General features: G+C 55.0%; 2 protein-coding genes across 3 annotated transcripts; both read right to left on the bottom strand.

The window, feature by feature from the left end:
• Positions 1 to 9,762: 9,762 nt before the first annotated feature.
• Positions 9,763 to 13,038, bottom strand: C1QB (complement C1q B chain). Of its 2 annotated transcripts, none has more exons than XM_026067416.1 (3): positions 12,962 to 13,038; positions 11,420 to 11,591; positions 9,763 to 11,039 (listed from the first exon to the last, which is right to left on the bottom strand). In XM_026067416.1, exons 2-3 carry the CDS (start codon positions 11,577 to 11,579, stop codon positions 10,468 to 10,470), a joined length of 732 nt encoding a protein of 243 aa, XP_025923201.1. In that variant the 5' UTR covers positions 11,580 to 11,591; positions 12,962 to 13,038; the 3' UTR covers positions 9,763 to 10,467. The 2 variants fall into 2 exon arrangements, with proteins under 2 accessions (XP_025923201.1, XP_025923200.1); XM_026067415.1 differs by having other exon boundaries at positions 11,420 to 11,589; positions 12,913 to 13,018.
• A 1,828-nt stretch (positions 13,039 to 14,866) lies between these two features.
• LOC112966871 (collagen alpha-1(VIII) chain-like) lies at positions 14,867 to 20,708 on the bottom strand. The gene is made up of 7 exons (XM_026067409.1): positions 20,606 to 20,708; positions 19,444 to 19,615; positions 18,736 to 19,301; positions 17,720 to 17,775; positions 16,999 to 17,122; positions 16,095 to 16,284; positions 14,867 to 15,914 (listed from the first exon to the last, which is right to left on the bottom strand). The coding sequence occupies exons 2-7, from the start codon at positions 19,604 to 19,606 to the stop codon at positions 15,358 to 15,360; spliced, it is 1,656 nt and encodes a 551-aa protein (XP_025923194.1). The 5' UTR covers positions 19,607 to 19,615; positions 20,606 to 20,708; the 3' UTR covers positions 14,867 to 15,357.
• Positions 20,709 to 23,921: the final 3,213 nt, after the last annotated feature.

Below are 23,921 nucleotides of genomic sequence, written 5' to 3'. Positions count from 1 at the left end.
GGGGCCGGCAACATCGCTTTTCCTATGACATCTAGCGGCAAAGCTCGGGAAGAAAGAAAATGTCGGCTGGGTTTTCCTGGCCGGAGCGTAGCTGTCCCCCGCTGCGGCATTTTGCCCTTTGTATTCCACCCTTTTAAAGAGCAGACAGTCCCCTGATTAACAGGGAAGCAAAAACAAGCGGCACAATAGCCTCCGCGGCTCAGAAATGTCAAACAGTCCACCCCGAAACGTGTGCTGCCCCTGCGCCCTGTCTGCATTTTCGGAGCGTGTTGAGACGGCCCTGAATAATAAGTCGGGGCTGGAAATGCAAGAACGCGCAAACGTGTCTACAGCCCTCCTCGCTCAGCTCCGTGCTCCGACACGCATCCCGCCTTTGCTCGCCGGCTGCTCTTGATAGAAGCTATGGGACATATAGGTCAAGCCCAGGAGAACTTCTGATCAAGCGTGGTGCACATAAGATGTCTCACAAAGCAGCAGACCGTTTGCAGCAGCAAGGGGCAAAATGTGACTCCAAGGGTGATGGCAAAGGTCCCTCACCCAAGATGAGGTGTACTCCAAGCATGCCCAGTCTTGGCAGGGATCACCGCGTGCGTCTTCCTATCACCCATGCGGACTCCCTTGTGTCTGCTAACGTGCAAGCCTGGGATGCAGGTATCCCTGCAGCGAGGCACTAATAAACCCTCTCTCGTTTACCTGATGTCCCCTGTCCACAAAGCCTACAGGAAACTAATGGCACCAAGGCATCCATCGAACCTGGCTCGTCTTGTCCTGTGGACTCAAATACTCTCAGGTGACAGAGGGAGTTAAGATTTTTAAAACATCTTTTTGTCGTTGCTAAGCTCAGCTCCAGCGGACACACAGAGAAGCGATTGCATAAGCCCCAGTTCTTTAGGAAACCAGACCAAAAAACCCTCAATATTTTGGGGCTCTGACTCATGGTTGGTGAATGCTTGAAGCCAGCACCATTCCTTACCATCCGGCTGTAGAACAAGTTTTCTTTGTGGTGAAATCCCCGTTTGTTTGGACCAAACTTTAATTTTAAAACGCTCTTTTTAGGAAATGTAACTTCTGAACTCCATTTTTCCCCAGCTGCTTTAAGGAGTAATGGGGTGTCCTGCCCCCCCTCCCCTGCAATCAAAATGCCTTCTGGACCTTGTAAATGAACTCCAGTCCCATTTTGAGAACATCACTTCTTGTCTTCATTTTGAGACACCTCTGCCAGGAGCAATGCGGGGAAAAGCCTGTCCAGGAGGGAAAAGCTTACAAAGTTTTGGGGAAAAGTCTCTGCATCATCAGCCACTGAACTGCCAGCTATGGTGGCAGAGGCCAAAAGGGACCATTGACCCTAAAACATCCTCTTTACACCCTACCTCCTGGAGCAGATCACCTTGACTTGGTGAACAGGGGAGAAGCAACCCAGGGGACTGTAGTACAGGAAGGATGTGTCCTCAGATGCCTCAGGGCTTTTCAGGACCAGATTGACTGTGGGATGCCGAGATCAGAAGGAAGGCTGTGAGGATGAAGTAAGGATGAAGGAGAGYGCCGTTGTGGTGGTCCTGCACGGAGGCAGAGTAGCTGTAACCTCTGCTGAAGCTCGCAGGCTGTGCCAAGAGTCTGTGCCAAGTAGTGGTGCCACACCACGAGCAGCCAGACACGCAGCTGAACCCAGTTCATTTGATTGAAGGTTGATCCTGCACGGCTGCAAATTGCTAAAGAAAACCTGGGGGGACCACTGCTTCTCTCCTGTGACATTTCAATCAGCCCGTCCGAGGACTCCTCGATGATGTTAGAACAAAACTTGGGTCAAGGGAAGACCTTGGGCATCTAAGGTGAAATGCAATTGGGGAAAGTGGCRGTTATTTGTAACCACCCGCATTTTAATTCTGTCAGGAAAAAAAACAAACAAAACCCAACCCAGAACAACACAAGCTGTCTTTAAAAATTAAATACATTGAATCTAGAATCACAAGCACTAAAATGAGTTAATAATAAATAGGTCATGCTTCTGTCCACCAGGGCTTAGGTTGCTTGAATTCTCTGGTACGAGTTCTTGGGGTCATGAATGCACAATATTCAGACACTTTTGACATTCCTGTAATGCATTTTACAAGGGAAAAAAAAAAGAAAAACAGGGGATGAGGCTGAAAATYGAGACAGAACCCCACAAATACTTATGGGAGCTGTAGGATGATGAGAAACTCTGCCAGAAGGAGGACAAGTCATGCGTGGCCCCACTTCAGCTGCGAAGAAGAAGGAGTTTGGCTCTTCCGAGTGCTGYTGGTGACACCAAACACCTAATGAGTCTGTGCCTCTGACCGCTGCGACCCGAGGGGGACGTGTGCTGGGACTCACGGAGGAGGGCGAGCTCTGCCCTCCCTCCGGGATGACTCCCAGCCGTCCTGCCACAGCTGGTGGCTGCAACCTCCTTGAGCTCCGTGTTGCACCAAGCTGGCCGGTGTGCAAGACTCCTAACAACCTTCAGCAGGTCCAGCTTGACTTTTTGTATCTTCCTGCTGCTTGCACACCCTCGGTGTCTGCAAGCTGCCGCTCGCGGACTGGCCCTCTGCGGCCACACTGAGTCCTCCCTGAATGCCATCCCACCCACCAGTGGGGCTGGAGTCCTCCTTTAACCCCATGCCRTGTCCTCCAAGCCTCCTAGATGCCCTGCCGGACTACCTTTCCCTTCACACTCATGCTCGGTATCTTCCTGTAGGGTCCTAGCCTGACAAATGGCAGGAGCTGCTGTCTCCAGCGCCTGTTGGGGCAATCACTGGTGGCTTCAGATTGGGTCTGTGAAGGCAGGAGAGTGTTAAGGCATTTTATAAACTCACCTAGTATTTGCTCCTGCTTCGAGGCTCTTTTATTACCATTACAGAGTTGACTCTGTGTTTTTTTTTTTATTCCCCCAATTTAGCCTGCTCCTCTTTCCTTTGAAGGGGCCTAACAACCCCGTTAGGACTGAATTCGTTCCAGGTTTTACCTGTCAGAGATGATATTATTTCCACCAGCTCCATGCATGTCTCTGGATGCACATTCATTGCAAATACATTAATGAGCTTGTTCTGAAGCCCTGCAAAACATCACACCCACAACCACACAGCATTGCTACTCTGTACTATGCAAAAAGGCTTTTCCTTCCCCTCTTTCTCTGCTCAGTGAGACAACAGGTCCTCCTCTGAGTCAAAAAAAAAAAAAAAACAAACCACAAACTGCTGTTTGCAAAATACTGTTTGGCCTATAACTTGGGCTCCTGGGATTTGCTTCTCAGCAAGCCTGAGGGACAAACGTGATGGAGGTGGAGGAGAGATAGAAGGATTGATAGAGAATTGCCAGGACTCATTCTGAACCTAAGGGCAGAGGTAGATGGGCTGCAGAGGACTCACATGGATGGTAGAAAGACAGACAGCTATCTACTTCTGTCTTCCCCAGCCTGTCCCAGGAGACCACCCCAGAGCAGAGAAGGGAATGTTGATCCATGCCTTTCTCTGGGGCTCATCTAAGTGCAGCGCCAGGTACCCTTGGTGGGAGGGAAGCACCCTAGTGCTGCATCTACAGAGTGGTCCGAGGTCTCCTCCAACATCACTAGGGATTGTGCTCTGCTGCAAGGGACTGGTGGCATTGACAGGACCACCCTTTCTTTAAACAGAGCTCAAATACTATTACAGAAGCAGAATCCAAGCATCTGTGGATGCTGGGTCTTCCCACAGTTGGCTCCTGGCCCTCAGCCATTGATGTGGACATCTTTTAGGCTGGGTCAGCATCAAGCAGAGCCCCATGGGATGCCGGCAGATGGATCACGGCCACGTGCAGTCCCCTTGCAGGGCAGCACTGGAAGGGCAGCCCAGACATCCTGGCTTCGGATTTAGCCCGGGAGGATGCAGGGCGTCRCTCCCACTCCCACTGCAGGGCGTAGCATCAGGCCAAACGGGTTTTGCTGGAGTCATTAGCTTTTGCTTGGTTACACTGAGGTCTGGTTTTCAGTGAGGTCTTCCCATCTGCAAAGGAAGAACTGGTTTGCTTTAGGCACCCGCACGGCTCTCCAGGAACCAAAACTCTGGGCAAAAACCTTTTGCGCCCAGGGCCTGACCCTCACGCAGACCCTCATTGCCATCCCCAGGCTGCAGAGCAGGATCTGGCTCGAAGCCGTAGCCGTTGCCCACGTGCTCCTCGGACAGCGCGGGACGCCGGGCCGCGTAGACCGTGATGGACGCGAAGCTYGAGCCTCCCTTGGGCAGCTCGCGCGGCGCCCGCCGCTCCTCGCAGAAGCCGCTCCGGGATGCGCATCGCTGTCCAGCTCCCTCTGTGTACGTCTGGAAGCATCGCCGATGACCTGCCGCCGTTCCCGTCTCCTTGGCGACTGCACATGCCAACATCTCCAGACAAAAGCTCTCCTGGCACATAATGGGAACAGAAGGGAGCGCTGGGCAGCGGCATTCAGCCGTTGGGGGCTGCTTTAATAGCGCACACGCTGGGGGCTGCTTTGCAGCCTCCAGGACTCCAGCCCGTGCTTTTCCCGAGTCAGCCAGCGCTGCAGACTCTCAGATAATTCCCGTTTAAAAACCAGATGGGTATTTCAGGTATGTGTCCGTGCGTGTTTTGCGCACGTTTCCCCGGGGACCCTTCCGCAGCTCTGCAGCCCTCGCGAGGCTGCACGTGGCAGTGTCTCGCTGCGCTGTGTGGTCCTAGCTCTCCTGCACGATTTTTTTCTCCGCTTGCAAATGCAAGATTCAGCGCGGCGGGAGGTTGCTGAGAGCAATGCCGGGCTCCTCCGCCCTGCTACGGACTGCCCAGCCTGCTCACGCCTTCCTCTTGCACTGCATGCCAGAAGCGTGTTGTGTTTTGCATGTGAGCTCCGTGGTTTGCATTGGGTGCGTATGGCTGCTACGTGCCCTGGGTATTAATTCRCATGAGCGCTTGCCTCTAGGCTCGTGTCATACGAGGCACACGGCTACATATGTGACACGGATGGAGCCTGGGGCTCGTCTCACAGCCTCACATCAGCTGGGAGCGCGGCTTATCTTCCATGCTCCGCTCCCCCCTCCAAAACCCTCCTACATCCCATTCCCATCTCCTGCTCCTCCTCGTGCAAGGCGGAGGCCAGAGCGGGGGCAAACCGAGGGGCGTCCGACGTGGCAGAGCCTTTCCCCGGGCTGCGCGATGGGAGATGCTGCTCCTTTCCCAGGCAGGAGGGCGGGAATGCCCGGCGAGAAACGGAGCGGAAGGAGCTGGGCCCGATGTCCAAGGAAAGCTGCGCCTGGAGCTGAACGCCGGCCAGACTCCCCATCCCCGCTCATCCCCATGGAAACCTCGTCCCAGCCGCCCCTCCTCGCAGCCGTGCTGGATTGTAGGTCACCGACGGGGACCAAGTGGCTCTTTGCAAGCCAGGGCCACCAGCCGGTGCTGCAAAAGCTGCAGTGGGACCAYGAGGACGAATCCTTTCCCCTCCTTCCCCGTGCACGGCACCACAGGTTGGGGGATGCCCGAGCATCCACCCTCCTCTTCCCCAGCACGGCGAAGGCAGGGCAGCATCGGCTGCCCCTCTCCRGCCCYGGCGTTGCGTGGGATGCCCTGCTGCAAGGGTCCGTGGAGGCAGGATCGCACCACCCCACCGCCCRGCTCAGCTGGTCCTTCCCCTCCCGCATTCCCTTCCCAGCACGAGTCCCCTGAATGCTCCATTTGAAGCTAATTCTGGCTGAAATCTGGTTTGCTTTCCGACGTTGCTGCTTTAAATTGGAGAGATTGACCTTGTAGCAGGAGGTGACATGCAGATGCACATCAGCAGCCCGTCAGAGCGGGCGGCGGGGGCTGGGTGGGGGGGTTGCCGAGCCGCCTCGGGGACAGGCCAACTATTTTATGAGTAATTTAATATCTGGAACACAGACTTTTCATTCCCAGAGATCTGCTGGGGAAAGAAAGAGCCTTTCTGCAGCCCCGCAAAGGCTGTTCCTCATAAGGAGGCAGAACAGCAAAAAGGGCTGGGACTTAACCCCTGGGTGGCCAGCCCGGAGCAGAGCCTCTGCAGCTCCGAGTTTGTGCAACGCAGGCAGGAAAAGCGGGAATCCCTGTACAGCACAAAGCGGAAGACAGGCTGATCCATACGGCTCCAGGCAAAAGTTGAGTGAACCCCCCAGCAATGCCCCTGCCCAGAACGTACACCCCAAAACCCAACGTCCTGGCCCCGTGGCACATGAGAACTGAGCCCGTTCAGGGTTTCCCGCATGCCTCCTGCTTGATAACAGGGTTTGGGAAAGGGACTGGAGCACTGAGACTTGCAGCTTTGCACTGCGCAACCCTGCCCAAGGACAGAGGAGAAGGAAGGTGGTAGCCATCGGCTGGGTAACRGTGACCGTCCTTTGGTCCTGGGAGGCTGAAGGGAAAGAGATGCTTGCTGGCTGCTCCGAAAGGTGCTGCTGGMTGGGGACAAGTATCCTCATGTCTATGAGCGACAAAATGAACTACGTGGGAAAACAGCTAGGGAAGCAGACAAGAGTTTGCAGGACTTGCRTGACAGGTTGGACCACACGAYCTCCAGAAGTCCCTTCCAGCCAGCATTTCTGTAGATGTAGGATGTTGCCAGCAAGGACCAAGATGAACCAGATGTGGTTTAGGAAAAAGAACTTAACAGAACAGCTGGGGAGAATGGTTATTCCTAGCATATAGCTACGCCCACGGTGTGGGGGCCAGCGAGGAGCCCGCAGGAGCACAGTCAGGATCGGGGTTCTCTCGGAGAGCTGATCCCTCGTGCTGTCTTTGTTTGGCTATGCACATCACGTGCTGCCGTGGCTGCTCCTTGATTGGGAGGTATCCGGGATTAACCGGGTACAATGCAAATCCTGCAAACGGATCAACACCTTTGAAAGTGCCGCTGCATTTGTTARTGATATTAGACACCTGACCAGAGCGCAGAACCGACATCCCTGGGTCAATCTCGCTGACAAACAGCACGACCGTGACTCCCACACTAAATACACCCTCTGCAATGTGCTTTGATTTCTCCAGTTAAGCTTCACTTTCCATGAATATTGATAGGCACTTAGCACGCTGCATCACACCAGATCCTGCCTGAGGCCTGGGCTGGAGCTTCAGCACAGAGAAAATCCCCCAAACCCCAACAAGATGATGCAGGAAAAAACRCCCTGTGGTATTCTTGCTGATCCCTGTTGTTATGTGCCTTGAAATAGGAAGATTTTATTTTAAATCCTGTCAGCTCCCTATGAATGTTTAATGTTTTTGCTTCCATTGAGCTTTGGACCAAACTGGTTCCTCATTCCAGGGAGGATCCCAAGAAAATTACCTTCCTGCTTGCTGCCTTTGGTGTTGTTGAACACCTTGCTCTGGTATGTTATGGGACTGGGCGACTGACTGACGTGGCTGTGCTCCAAGACAGCTCTCGGTTCAGCGTCTCTGCTCACCGAGGGCATTCAACCTCCAACACAGAGAGGCCAAAGCACCCCACTGCCGCTTAACTGCAGCTTAGCAAAACGCTTACATCCCTAAAACTCYTGCTCTGAAGTTGCCTCAGATCCCCACCTGCCTCAGCTTCTACCAGTGCATTAGCTGGGCATCTGGTAGCCTATGCCTGGGCACATCCCAGACCTTGGTGGAGGCCTAACTCCACAGATGAGGGCCACAGCACCACCAAGGCTCCCTGGGTTGAGGTCTAGCTTGACCGTGAAGAGAGGCTGCTCTCCGGTTTTGTCTGTATTTCTTAGAAAAACTGTATAAACACAGAGAGCTGCATTTTAAAGATGCCCGGCATTTGCAATGCACTCTGACCCTCTCTGGGTACAGTCAAGAGCCTAGAAACCATTTGACTGATGCTGGTGTTAGATCAAACATTAGTTTTAGAAAGAAAAATATCTCCTTTTGCTGAAGTGCTCTGACAAAGACCTTTTCAAAAGTCCAGACAGATTATATCAATTCGAACCACAGAAAGCTTCATTTTCAACTTGCTGTCCACCAGGACCCCAGGTCCTTCCCTGCAAAGCTGCTCTCTGCCTCCAGCCTGTCCTGTTACATTGGGTTACCCCATGAAAGGTGAAGGACTTTACATTTGTCTCTATTAAATGTCAGTAGGTTCCTGCCAGCTTGTTTCTCCAGTCTGTCAGGGTCCTTTTGAGTGACAGCCCTGTCCTCCCGTGTATCGACTGCTCCTCAGTTTGGTGTCATCTGCAGATTTGCTGAGGGTTCAAGAGGCTTCGATGGCATACGCTACCATGGCTGTACTTTGGAGGTCAAGTACCTACCTAATCTTTATCTCCACCTTCCCTGCAGGTGCCTGCCCCAACCTTGCAGGGCTGTTTCTAGTTGGGATGCTGAGTTTTCAGCTGCAAAACTGGTCATGGGCATTACAGCCATGTTTTAAAAGCAGCCCAGTGCTCCTGCAGCTGGCATGCCTGACCGTGGGCAGCTTTAGGCTGCAATGCTGACTATCCCTGCCCCAACTTCGTGATAGGAGGCAGAGGTCTGGGGACAAGGTGGCTGGACATTTAGGGACAAGAGCCACAGATCTGGCTGGGGGAAGGACCAAGCAGAGAGGTGGTGAGGACTAGGCATTAGCGCAGGGCTGCAAGAAGCAGCGTTAATCCTGACCAGTGCCTTGAAGCCTCCTCCCAGACCTTATAGGCAAGGCAGAGCTGAGCCCCACGCTTCCGCCCAGTCCCTGCAAGCTTTTGGCCTCCCAGCCTGTGGGACAAGGATGCTCCGGATTGTGAGTTGTGGGCTAACTCAGTCTCCAGTGCCACCTGCTGGTAAACCATCCTGGACAAAAACTGGAGCCTTCAGACCGACGGCACTCGCTGCACCAATGCCCAATGCAAGACCAGGGAGTGCCAGGAGCCACCATCCTGCGCCGCAGCAGAGGCAGGCTGCTCCTGCTCCTCTGGAGACCTGTGCAGGGTGAAACTCTGGGAGCTAAAGCCCCTCACAGAGACTCCTCTTCTACATCCCGAGCACCCCCCCCACACCCCCCATGGCTCTGTACCCCACAGCTCTTGATACTGCCCGCCGTGACGGGGCTGGGGGCTGCAGGAAACCTACTGTTGCATTTATAGGTACAGCCCTGGATTGTCACCTGCTCCGGGGAGAAGAATGTCCTTGCGGTCCTTAGCTCTAGTACATCTACAGGCCCCTGGGACTGTCAGCTCTACTGGTGATAAAGCCATCTGTGGGGGGGAGCTTGGCTGAGCTGTAGGGTTTGCATTTTTCGATCCTTTACTGTGGTTATAGGACCACTCTATAGGACCAGTTGCATTGGGGGCTAGCAGCTATGGGGCTGTATGACACTACCAGAGGAGTCAGCTGTACCTGCATATAGGTACCTTTTGGGCTAGTGGCTGTAGCCAGGCTGTGGATGTGCTCTGAAACCATCATGCCCATCGGATGCATTTGTCCTGTCATCAGGAATGGGACTGATGGGCTTCGGAGGGGACTCAGGGAGAGTTTATTCAATCATGGCAGCAGGCTCTGACTTCCCCACATATACGGGGCTCATCTTGCCTTAAGCAAGTCTCTGACAAGCTTCTGGAGAGGTTGTTGTCACCCCCCTCCAAGGATTAGGACAGATGGGGCGTCCCCCGATCCTACCATGCTCTATAGCACATCACCATCTCCAGTGGCTCCCCATACACCCCCAGTACCCAGTGCCCCAGTTTTCCCACTTTGTCCCCACTGTGAGAGACTAGGCTTCCTCTCTTTTTTTGCTAACCCAGGGCTGGGACTTTCTCTGGGTGACTCTATAAGGAGATGTGTTTACTCAGTGCGGTTTGTAGCAGGAATTGCATTTATTGACTGGCTCTGCTCAGCAGTGATGAGATGCTAGTGAGACTGGTCTGCACCCTGATGTACAAGAAGCAGTGTCCTGGGAAGTGGTGGGATTGGCCTGGAGATCTGCATGTTCTTCAGGTGGGGTGGGTATCAAAGTGTCCAGGCTGCAGCAGAGTACCTGCTGGCTGCCAGGCTTAGCTTTATCCAGCATCTCCCAGCCTGGGAAAAGCACAGGTCTGTGATCCCACTGCACTTGCTGAGAATGGCCCAGCCGGGCATCCTGCTGTGTCACGGGAGGCAGACTGCTTATTCCTCACCCAAACATTTGCCATGGTTGCTCCTTGCCTTGGCTATTCCTGCTTCAGTCTTTGGGCCAGCAGACATCGGTGTGCTGCGTGATTTTAAAGGCTGCTCTCCCTTCCCTCCTCCCTATCGGTACCCAAGAGCTGGGAAAGCTCCAGGACCAGGCTCTGAGATGGGGAAATAGAGGCAAATCCTGGGCAGGAAGGAACCAGCAGCACAAGGAGCAGTCATGTAATGTACCTGGCTGGTGGGAGTGGGCACTTTCACCCCAAGGGGCTCAGGGCACCACGTTTGGAGCAGAGTCATTTCCAAGGCAGACCTTGGCCCTCAGCTGCAGTTAGCAGAGGCCAGTAGCGGGAAAGGGGCTGYGGAGGGGGTGCAGGTGGTGTCTGCAGCAGGCTAAGCCTCGGGGAAGATTAGGAAGCCGGAGAAGATGCTGTCAGCCCCTTCGATGCCTATGATGGAGTTCTTCTCTGTCGGCTCCAGCCAGACGGACTCTTCTGCTGCCATCTTGAGCACCACGCCGCCTGTGGTGACCTGGAAGCTGTTTTGCACATAGTCACAGAAAGTCACCACCTTCTCGCCCTTGCTGCCACCCCGGCCTTTCTTCATGTTGATGCACAGGTTGCCTTTGGACGTGACGTGGTAGGTGAAGTAGTAGATGCCTGGGATCCGGCAGGTGAAGCGGCCGTACCGGTTCTCGTAGTGGCCGTTCTCGTTGGTGATGATGCGGTCAAAGCGGATGGGCTGCTCTCGGCGTGGGAGGCTGCTAATCATTCTGGCGGCCGAGAAGGCAGACTTCAGAGTGGCCTTGTAGTCACCGGAGTCTCCCTGGGGCCCAGGGGGACCCATGGGGCCCGGAGCTCCCTTCGAACCCATGGGGCCCTTGGGGCCGACCTTCCCAGGGTACCCCGGTGCCCCTGGCTCTCCCTTCTCCCCAAACTCTTCGTCCTCCACGTGGCCAGGGGGACCTGGAAAACAGGAGGAACAGTTTTTATGGTTGGAGCTCCGTGACCCCACAGCCTCACATAGCGCAGGTCTGCAGAGGGGGCACAGGGAAGGAAACTGAAGGAGTGTGGGTCAGCTGAGACCCCTGCCCACCCGACACACATGACTCCCCCTGCTTTCTGATCTGTATGCCCTCCATCCCCAGATTTCTTAGCGTGTTTTCTTCCTGCTGCTCCAGACTGCTTGGTCCCTTTTGTCCCCGACTGTCACTCACACCCGGTAAMACCTCAAAGAGCCTCCTCCACCAGGACAGTGATCCCTGTTGGATTGGTTTCCCACTGCCTTTTGCCTGCTCTTGCTCTTAGTAGAAGGATGTTTTGCCCACCCACAGTCTCCTCCTTACCTCGCTCCCCCTTTTGGCCGTTCTCCCCATCTCTGCCGTTGCTGCCAGGCTGGCCTGGTGACCCGGGGATGCCTGGGATGGTGCCATAGGTCTTGCAGAGTGTGGCACTTGCGAGCTGCCCTCCAGCCAGCCAGATCAGCATCACCCCCACGGTCCGCATCTCGTTTTCCCTGCCGGAGCATAGAAAGACACTGCAGGGCTACAGGTCCTCAGGCAGTGGGAGGGATGGAGCAGCCTCTCTACACAGCTCTGGAGAGCAATGCCTAGAAGCAAACTTGGGTAATCCCATCAGGGAGGGAAAACATCCTACTATGGAGCCAAATCCGCCCTGCTCCTGGCCTTGGAGGGACCTGCCCCTTTGAGCATGGGAAAGCTTCTGCCCTAGGGAGGCACCAGCCTCTTCCAACTCTCATATTGCAGTATACAAGTGCCCAGAGCTTCAGCTGCACGAATATTAGGGGACAGGTTAGCCTGTCCCAGAGGCTTCCTGTCCAGCCTGGTTGTGCTGCTGCCATGCAGAGAGCGACAGGGAAGCAGGAGGCTGTGCTTGCTGCGGCTGGGCTGCAGGAGGAAGGGTGAAACACTTATGTGCTGCAGGACCCTGCTCTGAGTTCCCGGGTCTCCCTGAGAGAAGAAATTCTCCAACCCATCCCAGGACCATCACATGTAGGGCCAAATCCTCCTCCGAGCCAGAGCAGCTTCATCATCTGCAAGGGGATATCTCTCGCTTTCCACTAGCATATCAGAACACCAGATTTAGTCCGCATAGATAGAAAAGACATCCCCAAACCTCCCCTCCTAACCCCTGTGGGCTCCAGGTTGTGTCCTGCCACAAGTCTTCTACATCCCAGGAGCATTTCTACATCTCACCAGCCTTACAGGGACAGTCAAATCAGTCTCCAGTCCCTGTGGTCCCATCTTCCTATTGCCCTACTTGCATCCTGCAGTTTAGCTGCTTCCCCAGGCTCCTGGTGCTGTCCAGTTTGGGCTTAGCACTGGGCATTTTTGAACTGTATCCGGACATCATAGCATCGCAACCACACTCTCTGGCCTCAGAGGGGTTCTTCCAGGGGTGATTTTCCCAGGGATCAGTGGGAAAAGAGGCAGGCGAGTCAGCTCCTCCAGCCATGGCATCTCTAATTCAGACACGGCAGGCACCAGGGCCAATTTTCAGGCTCCCAGATAAAAAGACAGATAAAAAGAGCATCTCATGGCAGGGAGCCAACCCCAGGGCACCTTTCAGACTGCCGCTCAGTCCCTGATAACCCCTCTGGGCTTTTCTTAKCTTCCCTTTCCCTCTCCCCTTCTTCCCAGTGGGGCACGAAGGGCTGGGGTCCCCGGCAGGGATCCCCATCGTCCCCACCTCCAGCAGCCCCCTTTCCCTTCTGTCCCAGGCCACAGCCAAGTGGCAGTGGCTGGTTTGGTCCCTTCAGGAGCCCTACGCACGGGGTGACTATCGTCCCGGTGCTGCTGGGTTCCCCCTGCGTTCTTACCCGAGGGAGGGAGCTGGGTCTCAGCCTTACAAGTGGTTCACTCTTMCCTTGAGCTTCTTGTGGCACGAACCGGGAAATGGAACAGGACACACCAGAGTCCTGCTTGGAAATGGCCCCGGAGGGAAGCAGAAGTTTGATGCAAAGAAAGGGTTGTGAAAGGATCTGGCCACATCCCTTTTTTTTCTTATCTTTAGCTCCCGTGCTTTCTTCACTGACACTTTCATATCCCCTACAAGTGCTATCCGCCAGCTCAGCAGAACATGAAGTTCTCAGATGACACCCTGGGGCCCTTCAGGCATGCAATGCCTCAGGGCCCTGTCTGATATCACGCTTACTATGGGGAATGCTGCCWTGAGGTCAAGACAAGTTCTGGGTAGTCCTTCAAGAGGTCCTTGTCTTTGTCCATGTGGCACCTGCATAAATCCAGGCCAGTCCTGTTGAGGTTAATGCGACTGTACTGGTGAAATTGTGCAGAATCAGGCCATCACAGTGGTGGAAGACAGCACCCTCCTTTGCTACCTCAMTTTTGCACTTCAGCTCCTTTTACTTGTCTCTGTTGCAGGATGACAGTAGTTCTCAGAGGAGCTCTGGAGATGTATGAATGCATTTTGTGAGCATCCTTCAGGCTTCTCCACATGTATCTGGCTCTGTTCGGAAGGTGCCAGCAGTCACAGAGGATGTGACATGCTGTCATCATCCATCACCTTGAATCTGGCCCCCAGGCTCTCCTAAATGTTCTCAAGGGGAAGTGATTTCACATTTCAGTAAAAGCACTTTCCATCCCAATTTCTGCTAATGTCTTTTGGAGRTGAAGCATAAGACGTTTAAGGCTATGAGCTCTCCTCTTCCCCTGTACAGTGCACGCCACCAGGAGGCATGTSCATTTGTTTATGGTGGGCTCTGTAGCCTCCACAGCCACAGGCTCCTTCTGTCTGTTTCTGGGAAGCTTCTTGTACATGGCAATCAATGCCTGTYCTTCCCAAAGCCTGTCCCAGTCATGTCTCCTACAGGTACACCCTTCCTGGCCCAGATCCCTGCAGAGCAAAACCTGCACCTTGGGGCATTATTATCCCTGACCGCAGYCRTGCTCACTGGGAGCAARCCAYGCTCATGGTGSTGCTAACTGGTGTCCTGCTGCACAYGGCAGAGGCRAGCCAGGTCTTTGGATGTGGCTCATATCTCTTCGCTGAGCAGCTCACTGCAGCACTGGATGGTCACTGAGGGTGACAACTCAAGACACCAAAGAAGAGCCATCTCCCAAGGCCATATCCACTAGCCCCCTCCAGCCAAGAGCTGAGCACCCTCCATGTGGACATTGTGGAAATCCTGTTCTCCCTTGAAAAGTCTCTCAGGTTTGGCCCGAGGCTGGATTCTGTCTCCCCATCTGTGCTTCCAGTGCTGAACTCCTGCTAACCCCATCACCATATAACTCCCTCAGACACCCTTTCACCACTTGTTCTGAGTTGGCAGCAAAAAGAGTCTGTCCCCAGATAAGTCTCCGGTGCCTGCACTGCACCATCTGGGGTGGTGGAGCCCTTCAGATGTGCTCTGAAATCGGTGGGGTGGTCACTGGTGAGACTGGGGATGTCCCAGTTGCCTGAGGCTTGGCTGTGTGTTTTGCTGTGTGGTTTGTGGCCCTCTGTAACCAAATTGCACACACTTGGGCAGGAAGGGAAATTCCAGCACCCCTGCCACTAAGAGCTTTGGGTACCCCGTAGCCCGGGACTGTGATCAGTGCAGCTGTGGCTTCTACCCCCTACCCCAGCAGAGCAAAACTGGGGTTATGGACAGTGTCTTTCATTCACTGAAGCTGAGGATGGCCTGGCCAGCGAGGGCTCAAGGACACCCAGATCTCTCTCACACGCTCACATACACATGCACACCACATCCATCCTGTCGTGCATGGGCTTTGCCTGCAGAAAGCCAAGGTATGAAAGAAAAATATGACACTGGGCCAGGCACACTGGGGGAAAGTTTATTGACTCTTTCCACAGCCAGGTCATGGCAAAGCGCCTGCTGCAAGCCTGCTCCAGGCCACTGAGCTTGTGCCTGTCCCTGATGCAACTCATGTGGAAAGGAAAGAGACACAGAGACACCTTTGGGCCCTGGGTCTGGGCAGCAGAAGGTAATGTGGTGTTATCAGGGCAGAAGGCGAGTGACCTGTGTGTTATGCTGCACATGGCAGTGCCAGCAGGTCCTCAGGAGCTTGGTAGTGTCCCTCTGGGCACAGAAGTAGGCAGATATGCTTGTTCTCGATATTCAGCCCACTCAGTCCCCAGCCCAGGTATTGTGGCCAGCTGCTGGGGCTGACACCCTCGTTGGGTCTTCCAACCTAGCAGACAAACTTTGCAATGGTGAGGCGTTAGCAAAGACCTGACAGTGAGAGACAGTGTTTGTATGACAGGGAGAAGAGCTCAGCATGCTAGGGTGGGATTTGGCAGTCCTCTAGTCGGGGAAGAGCAGGAACCCTGAGAAGACGCTGTCGGAGCCACTGATGCCCACCATGGCATTGTAGTCATTCACCTCCAGCCAGATCTGTTGTCCAGCTTCCAGACGGAGGAGGATCCCGCCTGAGCTGACCTGCATGGTGTTGGTCTTGTGGTCACAGAAGCTGGCCACCTTACTCTTGTTCTTGTATAGCATGACGCAGAGGTTGGCTGTCTGTGAAGAGTGGAAGACAAAGTAGTAGAGGCCAGGGAGCTTGCAGGTGAACTTGCCCGTGGTGGTGTTGTAGTCATTGTTTGTGTTGGTGATGACGTGGTTGAACACCACGGGGACGTTCTTCAGGGGGTGTACGCCAGTCTGCCTTTTCACTGAAAACGCTGACTGGTGCTTCTGCTTGTAGCTGCCGGGTATACCCGGACCTCCAGCAGTGCCCATCACTCCTGGGTCTCCACGAGGACCAGGGGGACCGATAGGGCCAGTCTTGCCTGGCCAACCTGGACTGCCTGGTTCCCCTTTCATACCCTTGGGCCCTTGAGCAGCAGAAACGGCCGGGATGCCTGTGGGGCAGTGAGGGGGTGAAGAGGAGTCAGTCAGCATGGCAGGGTGTGGGGAAAGACCCCTCTAACCCCCTTCTCTGAGACAGGGAGTTGTTCTTCTCTCCAACCTCCTCTCCTCCTGCTGGATGCAGCAGCCCCCCACTTTAACAGGCTCYGTGGTTCCCCTCCTTGCTCACTCACCTGGCTCGCCTTTGGCTCCCTTCAGCCCATCCCGGCCATCCTTGCCYGGCATGCCCGGCATGCCTGGCAGGCCTGGAGCCCCATAGCAGTTGTGATTGGTGTCTCCGGTCACTGCAGCCCCCAGAGGCAGGAGGAGGAGGGTGAGGGCCAGACCAAGCTGCTCCTGAAAGCTCTGCCCCATTTTGGTGCTCTGGAGCATGGAAAGGGAAAGAGAGCACTGGCGTGAGGGGCCACCGCAGGGTGGCTTGGAGACCACAGGACGCGTAATGCACCACACTACGAGGTCCCGCAGCATGGGGCAGCCAGGGAACAAGGCTCACAACACCAGGGGCACCTGGCTCCTCCCGGGCTCCCCATGCCCATTGCCAAGCATGGGGGAGGCAGAAGTGCGGAGATGGCCCCTGGGCCCATCATCGATCCCCTGATGGCACAGGGGCTTGGACTCTCAGTCTGGAAGAAGCCGTGAGGTCCTGTGCTACCCACAGCCAGCTCTGACCTCCCCTGGTTCAGCGGCCAGAGCCTCCTGCCGATGTACACACTGCTGCAGAGAGTTGCACCGTGCTCAGGGGGTATTTGCTTCCTGGACTTTACTGGTCTCACCCTTCTGCCGGCAGCAGTCTGACTTTCCTGGCTCTGCCTGTCATGGTTCCCCCGTGCAAGTCTCGGTCAGTCAGAGATCTCCCAGGACTGTGCCTGTCCCTGGGRAACAGGTCTTCTCCCAGCTCCCTGCAGCAGGGGCATGCGGCACCCTCCTCCCACCTGGTAGGTGTGCAACCAGGGTGCCCGGCAGCGTCTCTGCCTCCTCCTCCTCCTCTCATACAGCCCAGCCCTGCACCGTGCTGCTCGCCCCCACGTCCCCACGCTGCTCACCCCAGAACGATGGACCCCCCGCTACATCTCTTACCTCTGGTGGGGGATGCAGGGCACAGGGTCCTGCACTGCTGCTGGGAGCTCCGGCTGCTGGGAGCGCTGCCTCCTGGCACAGCGCGGTGCGGAGCTGCCTCTGCAACAAGCCTCCCGGAGGAAGCCTCCGAGTTAGGAAAGGGCCCTTAGGGAGTCACAACCCCCTGGCTGGCCCCCACCCAAGTTTCACATCCTCCTGCCTGACCATTTCCTCCGAGCAAGCACTTCCCTGCCTGTCCGGCAAGACCTGCACTCCTTTCCCCCATCCYTACCTCTTTTCTGAAGGCAAGGGCAGAGAGCAGGGTGGGAAAAGACCTTTGCACCAGCTCTGTGAAGCCAGAGCCACTTGTGCAACGGAGAAGGGCTGGTGCAAGGCCTGGCTGTCGACTCAGACCAGCCTGGGTGGGAGATGCTGGGATGACAGATGATGAGGAGAGAGGGTCCTGGTGAATAAAGGGTGTTTCTCCTTCGGGGTTTTTGGCTCGTGGGCTGGCTGTCCTCTTTACACCRCTGCCCCGTGCTCCACCAGCCCTGCCTGCTCCTGGATGTGCCAGRGACCAAATATCCCTCACCGGGGAATGTTGGGGGCTCCAAAGAAGGCGACCTGGCCTCCTCCTCATTGCCTTGGGAATGGTGGCACCCTTGACTGAGCTGAGCAGCTCCTCTGAGCAGCAGTCTCAGCATTTGGCACCCACGCAGTTTCCCCRAGGCTGCCTGGCTACCTGCTACCCTTCCGGGGCACCCAGCCTGCTATACTACCCACCGGTCTCACTCCCAGCTGGAAGGAGAAGAGCACACCCTTATAACCCACCAGTCCCCCTGATCCTCTTGCTACTCATTGGTGAAAGACTGGGGGACCACAGCTCTATTTCCCATAACTGGGAGGGTCTGGATGCCAGGAGAGGCCCGTTTGGGTGAAGTGCATGCTCTGCTACCTACATTCGCTCCTGTACAGGGACTCTTACTCATTGCGGAAAGGCTACATGTAGGCTAGTCCCGGAGATTTCCCCTTTTCCTCCCCGTAAGTGCTTGTATGCTCAGTTCCCCGCTGCCACTCTACCTTTGCAATTGGGGTCTGTGCTAGGCCAGGGACAAACTGGAATTTCTTCTTTCTCTGTGCAACTTGGGAAGGGGCCCAGGACACCAGTGGTTTGGGGAAGGTGCATGAATAGGAAAGAAAACCCAAGCGGCTGTCAGGGAAGAAAGGGTTTATTTGTGCTGATGGGAAGGATGCGAAAGGCAATAGTGGCCTTGTGCCAGAAAGGCGTTTGCAATGGTTAGTGCAGCAGAAGCAGTGGCATGTGGTGATTTCCCATTCGGGAACAAAGAGCCACAGCTGGTGAATGGCTCTGGTGACAACTGATCCCCTCTGGCGTGAGATCTCAGAATGCAGGAGCAGAAAGGACTGCTGGTTCCGAGTCCTCCGTCTCCGGGAGAGAGCAGGCTTTCCTGCCCAGCTCCAACAGAGAGGCAGTCTCAGCAGAGCCTGGAGGCAAAGGTCTCATTGCTGTGATGGTCACCCACAGCCTGGTCACTTTGTGACACTGGTGGAAGCACAGTCCTGGGGCAGTAGCAGGGTTCACGGCTGTCCCCTATGCTAGGACAGCCCCAACAGCCATGACATAAAGCCACCCTATGCACTYGTGGAGCACAAAAACATACACACATGCACACAGCAATGCTCTGGTGCTAAGCAGGTCAGGTCCAGGCTGGCCAGCAGGAAGCCGATGGTCCATCAGCCCATTTGCGGGAACAGCATGAAGCCACTGAAGACGCTGTCCGCCTCGGAGCCGCTGTAAATCATGTTGCCTTTCAACGGGTCGGTGGTCAGAGAGACCTTATCGCCTATGGCCAGGCTGAGCACACTGCTGCCTGAGTTCACCTGCAGGATACTGCGAATGTTGGTGTCACAGAAGCTGACCATTTTCTCCCTGTTCTTGGTGATGCTCAGACAGAGGTCTCCGCTGGAGATGACCTGGTAGACGAAGTAGTAAAGGCCAGGGACACGGCAGGTGAACTCCCCAGTCTGGGCGCTGTAGGAGTTTTCCTGGTTGGTGATGATGTTGTCAAACACTACGGTGTTGCCCCTGTGTGGTGGGAACTTCCGCGAGGCCGAGAAGGCAGGACGTGGCTGCTCCTTGATGTTGCCAGCCTTCCCCTTGGCCCCCTTTGGCCCTGGCTGGCCCGGGAGCCCAGGGGGGCCGCTTGGACCATGGTAGCCTTGATTTCCTGGATTGCCAGGAGGCCCCGGCTCACCTTCGTCCCCTTTGAGTCCACGGATGCCAGTTCTTCGTGCTGGTTTCCCTGGGGAGAGGCAATGAGGAAGCTCAGTTTGTACCATGGCTGGCACATCTGGCATCTCATGGGATCTGCTTCAACAGCCCATGATGCTTCTGTCAGGAGGCCTGAGGTTCCCAGCACCGCATGTACCCAGTTCCTCCCTTACCTGGCTCTCCCATGTCACCTTTCTGTCCTGGCCTCCCATCAAGGCCAGGGACCCCTGGTATGCCGTTCTTGCCATCTGGTGCCCGACACACGGTCTCCTGAGGCAAGGTCGTGCCCAGGACTACCGCCAGTGTGCCAGTCACCAGCCAAAACCAGAGCCGCATCCTGCCTCTCTGCAAACACAAGAGTGGGGAAATTGGGATGGAGGCAGGCACACGACACACACACACATGCAAGCTTTGCTCCCCGTAGGTGAGCGTATGGTCCACCTCAGTGCACACACACACACGTGTGCATGCRCCCCTGCCCAAAATCCTGCATTACAAAGACAAGAATTGGACCTAAGGTGATGTCTGAACCCAGCCATGCAGACATGCCCATGCACAGTGCACGCAGGGACAGCTGCACCACGGACACAGACACGCAAGCATAAGCATGTGCTTGTCCAGACCTATGGACATGTGCGATGCATCTGTGGGCTCAGACACAAATGCAGGCACAGATTTACCACGCTGCCCACGCGTGGATCGATTCGCCTAACAGGACAACACTTACAATAGTGAAAATGACTTCACGAAAGGATATCTTCTCCCAAGGTTTGTCAGGCATCAGTGGACAAAAGAGTGACCAAAGGCTTTGCCCTTGCCGCCAACCCTCGCCATCCCCTTCTCTGTGCCAACAGTTTAAAGAGCTGGAGTGGAAATCTGCCTCTCTGGGGATGTTTCTTTTGCCCCAATCACCCASGCAGCACCAACAGTTGCTTTCAAAGAAGGCTCAAGCTCTGAGGCAGCAAAGAAAAGATGCAGGAGCAATCCAGATAGGACGCAAGCYCCCAGGACTATCCCACCACCCTGGGAGATCCCAGCCCCTGCAGAGCCAGGACAGGGGAGAGACAGGYAGGGGGGATTCAGATCCCCACTACATAGATCTGGGAGAGATGAGGGACCTCCTGAGCACGCAGAYCTGCCCCAAAGCCCAGGGTGCTCAGCGCTGCAGAGCCCAGAGGTGCCCACATCCATGCCATGAAGAGAGGACAGATTTGGCTCCCACAYCATCTTTTCTCCTTTTTCCTGGGGGAGCAAGGGGAGAAAGAAGGGGGCCAGGGAACAAGGACTGGAGGGCTGTGGCAGAGGGACATGTCATGGCTCTTCAGGGTGACTTACCTCCTTGCCAGGCTGAGGACGGAGCAGTCTGAGCAGGCAGCTCTGTTTTCTGGCAGCTCTTCCCCAGGATCAGGGAGGAAGAGGAGCAGGGTGGGGGGGATGTACTTGCGTGCATGGCAGTTTGCCTGATTGGGGAAGAGAAGTGCCAAGTTTCGCTTTTTTGCGTGGTTCCCCTTTTGGTGCTTGACCCATGCTCAGTCCTGGCTGTGCCGGACATCAACAGGGAATGGCTTGTTCAGCAGAATTGCTGGCCTCTTCCAGGTCCCTAGGAAAGAGGTTCCCATCCAGTCCAGCAGCATGGTATCCTGCAGGGTAGACACTAACCTGCATTCACACAGGCTCTCAGTGCGGAGGGCTGCAGGCAGGACAGACCAGCCCTTCGTGTGTGCAAGGAAAGCAATGACTGGTGCAGCAAGGGGCTAGTTTGGTGACCAGCTCTTGGAAGAGAAACCAGAGCAAATGCCAGTGTTTGCTGCCCCTGGGTGCATCCCTGGACCCTAGCTTCCAGCCAGTCCCACTCCTCGTTCCCACTTCACCCCAGTCTTCAGCCCTCACCCCAGTTTCCTGCCCCATCACTTTCCCTCTCACCTGCACTCCTCTCATTTTGCCTTCTCTGGGCCCCATTTCTTATCTCCCACCTTTGTGTCTCTGCTTCACGTTCTCCCCTCACTCACTGCTCAACCACTGACCCCCTTTGCTGAGGCCTAGTGCATTTGGTCCACTACGAAGAACATATTCAGCCCTGCCATGGAAAAAAAGCAAAGCAAAGGGGACCTAAGCTACCTCTTTGTGAGTCTCTTCTTCCCAGCCCTATGCATGTGCACACACACACACACACACACACACTGGGTGCACACACACACATTTGAACGCTCCTGTTCACAAGGATGCCCCCATGTGTGCACATGTGCTTCCAGCAGATCACAGATTACAGCACTATACCATGCACGCATGTACGTGCACTTCTGCTCTCCCTCTTGCCTTTCCATTAACCTTGCATCTCTAGCCCAGCCTGGGAGACTGTCTCCCCTGGCTCTGCTTTTCTCCTCTCCCACCCCAGTAACAGGCTGGACCAGGGCCATGCGATGGTTGGGCATAAAGAAGCACAAACGCAGAGGATGCCCAAAAGCTGATGGCTCTGCCATTGCTGGAGGTGACAGGTGATGTGAGCACTAGGTGGCACTACCATCCAAGGGATGCACTACTTGGCCGGGCTGGGCTCCCCCAGAGTCACTACTGACAGACAGCTCCCTGTCAGGATGATGAGCAGAGCGGGGCTATCTTTGATACCCAGCCTCTCATCTGTAGCCAGGGTKGTCAATTTTGCTGCTGCCAGCGGTTTTGTGGGCTCCCCCTCCCTCTCCTGGTTTCATCTCTCGTAATGGTGGTGTCTGAGGGCTGGATGTGATTAAGCATCTTCTTCCACGTCCTTCACCGTGCTCAGAAAAATGGTGCTGCAGGAGATCGGAAGTCACCTGTGATGGGTTTAGCAGCCCCGCTCACGTTCCCCTTCCTGCCAGCTCGGCCSGGCAGGCGAGTGAAACAGGGCTGCCTGCTGCTGGCATTGCTGACTTGGCAGCAATCCGCACTGGCTGCGGCTCCTTTGGGGTGTTGGCAGTGAGGACTCGGGTGTCATCCAGTTGGGAATACTTAGCCATCGGGGGCTGATTCCTTCTCGTAACCCCCATCGTGAGGGGTCCAGCAGGTATCTGTGTGGCTCAGCAGGGTCGGGACCCCGTGGGACATGGTGGGGGTCTCCTGGCACACCCAGGACTTGCATTCAACCTAAGGCTCTGCCAGAAAAGAGACCCAAATGACACCAATACAGGCCAAACTGGCCCTGTCACAGCAGGGAGAAGTGAGATGAGATGTGCTGTGATAACCCCAGCAGGCAAATAGCCTCCACACTGCAGGGCAAGGGAGTCCTTTGGGACACACCAGGCTGCCCTGGGGTGGAAGATCCTTCATCAAGGGGACAGGAAACAGCAGRCAGCTAAGACGAGCCTTTCCGGTTCATATTCATACAGAGTCTCTTTTCAAGAGTCCRTGTCCTGTTACAGCTACACTGAAAAAGTGAAAAAAAGTGGCATCTGGGTCCCCAAGGCAAATGCAGAACTATCTGGACATTGGGGGGGGATGATGTTCAGGGAAAGGGGATGGTACAGGCACTGGGATCAAGGTGGTCCCAAGGCCAGAGGCGACTTGCACAACCCTCCATTCCCCCCTCCCTCCTCATCCACTGCTCCCAGGGGAGCTGTTGTATAATTTCTGAAATAGCTGAAAAAGTGAGTGACTAGTGTGAGACCAAGAATCAGTCCCAGAGGCCCTCATCAGACGAAACATCGCTCATCAGTATATCTCCATTAATAATTACCTTTGAAGATCTATCAGTGAGGTGGTCTTTAATTCATTGAATATATGCCCTCTTAATGCAATATAATACCCATTTTTAATCAAAATGTCACSCAGTAATAAATCAGATGCCCAGAAGAAATGCAATTTTATTCTATCAACACAGTTCCTTTATCAACTAGACCTGTAATCGTGTCRAGAAAAGATGACAGGTTAGTTTTTGAAAAGACCTACCTTCCRCAAAAGAGCATTTCTGGACAGTAATTGTATTTCTGCCCTATTGCCCTTTGTTAATATACAGTCAAAATGAGACTGCTCCATCATTTCATCCAAGGTTGATGGATGTTTGTGTCGCAGTGTCCCTGTGCCCTGTGTGTCCCCTTCACCCCATTTAAATGCTGAATTACAGGGAGCTCGCCACAGGTTTCCAGCTTCTCGTGGAAGTTCTGTTGGGCCTGACAATGTCTATTCCAGGTCCTTGGGACTCTTGAGTGATGCTTAGCCCCACTTGCTTGACTTTGTGGGATGCTGCTTTCAAGCCAGGCTTTCCTCTCCCCACTCCTGAGCCCTTCTCCTCCTCCTCTTGATCTGCAGCTTGGACAAGTGCAGCTCCAGGAGACCCTCTCCCCTTCCTACACCTCTCGGAGGCCAAGGCCCCCCTCCAAGCCAGTGCTTCTATAGGGTCCCTGTCTATCCTTAAATGGGCCCAGCACTGGTGGCGATGGCAGGTGGACTCAAGGATTGGGAGTAGCCCAGCCAGCTCTTCAGCATCTGGGTGGCAAATATAGTAGAAATCTGTTATTGTCCTGAAAACATGCCAGCTGCTGGCAGCCCCCAGAAGGAGCCATCCCATTCCTGTGGACCCCAAAGACGCTATCTCTTTCTGAGTAAAAAGCAAGAAATCAAATGTAAAATAGTTCCACCCTGGCACTCTCCTCCTTCCACACCAGGCTGTCCCCACAGA

The sequence above is a fragment of the Apteryx rowi genome, unplaced genomic scaffold (genome assembly GCF_003343035.1).
Source record: "Apteryx rowi isolate R43461 unplaced genomic scaffold, aptRow1 scaffold_259, whole genome shotgun sequence".
NCBI lineage: Eukaryota > Metazoa > Chordata > Aves > Apterygiformes > Apterygidae > Apteryx > Apteryx rowi.
Note: the sequence above shows the minus strand (reverse complement) of the source record. Positions and strands in the feature narration are given on the sequence as shown.

What these genes read in the sequence shown, in the direction of transcription:
- C1QB (XM_026067416.1), bottom strand. Translation starts at nt 11,579, where the DNA reads ATGCGGACCGTGGGGGTGATGCTGATCTGGCTGGCTGGAGGGCAGCTC. An exon ending in CGGCCAAAAGGGGGAGCGAG is followed by an intron (nt 11,040 to 11,419) that starts GTAAGGAGGAGA and finishes CCTGTTTTCCAG; the next exon opens with GTCCCCCTGGCCACGTGGAG.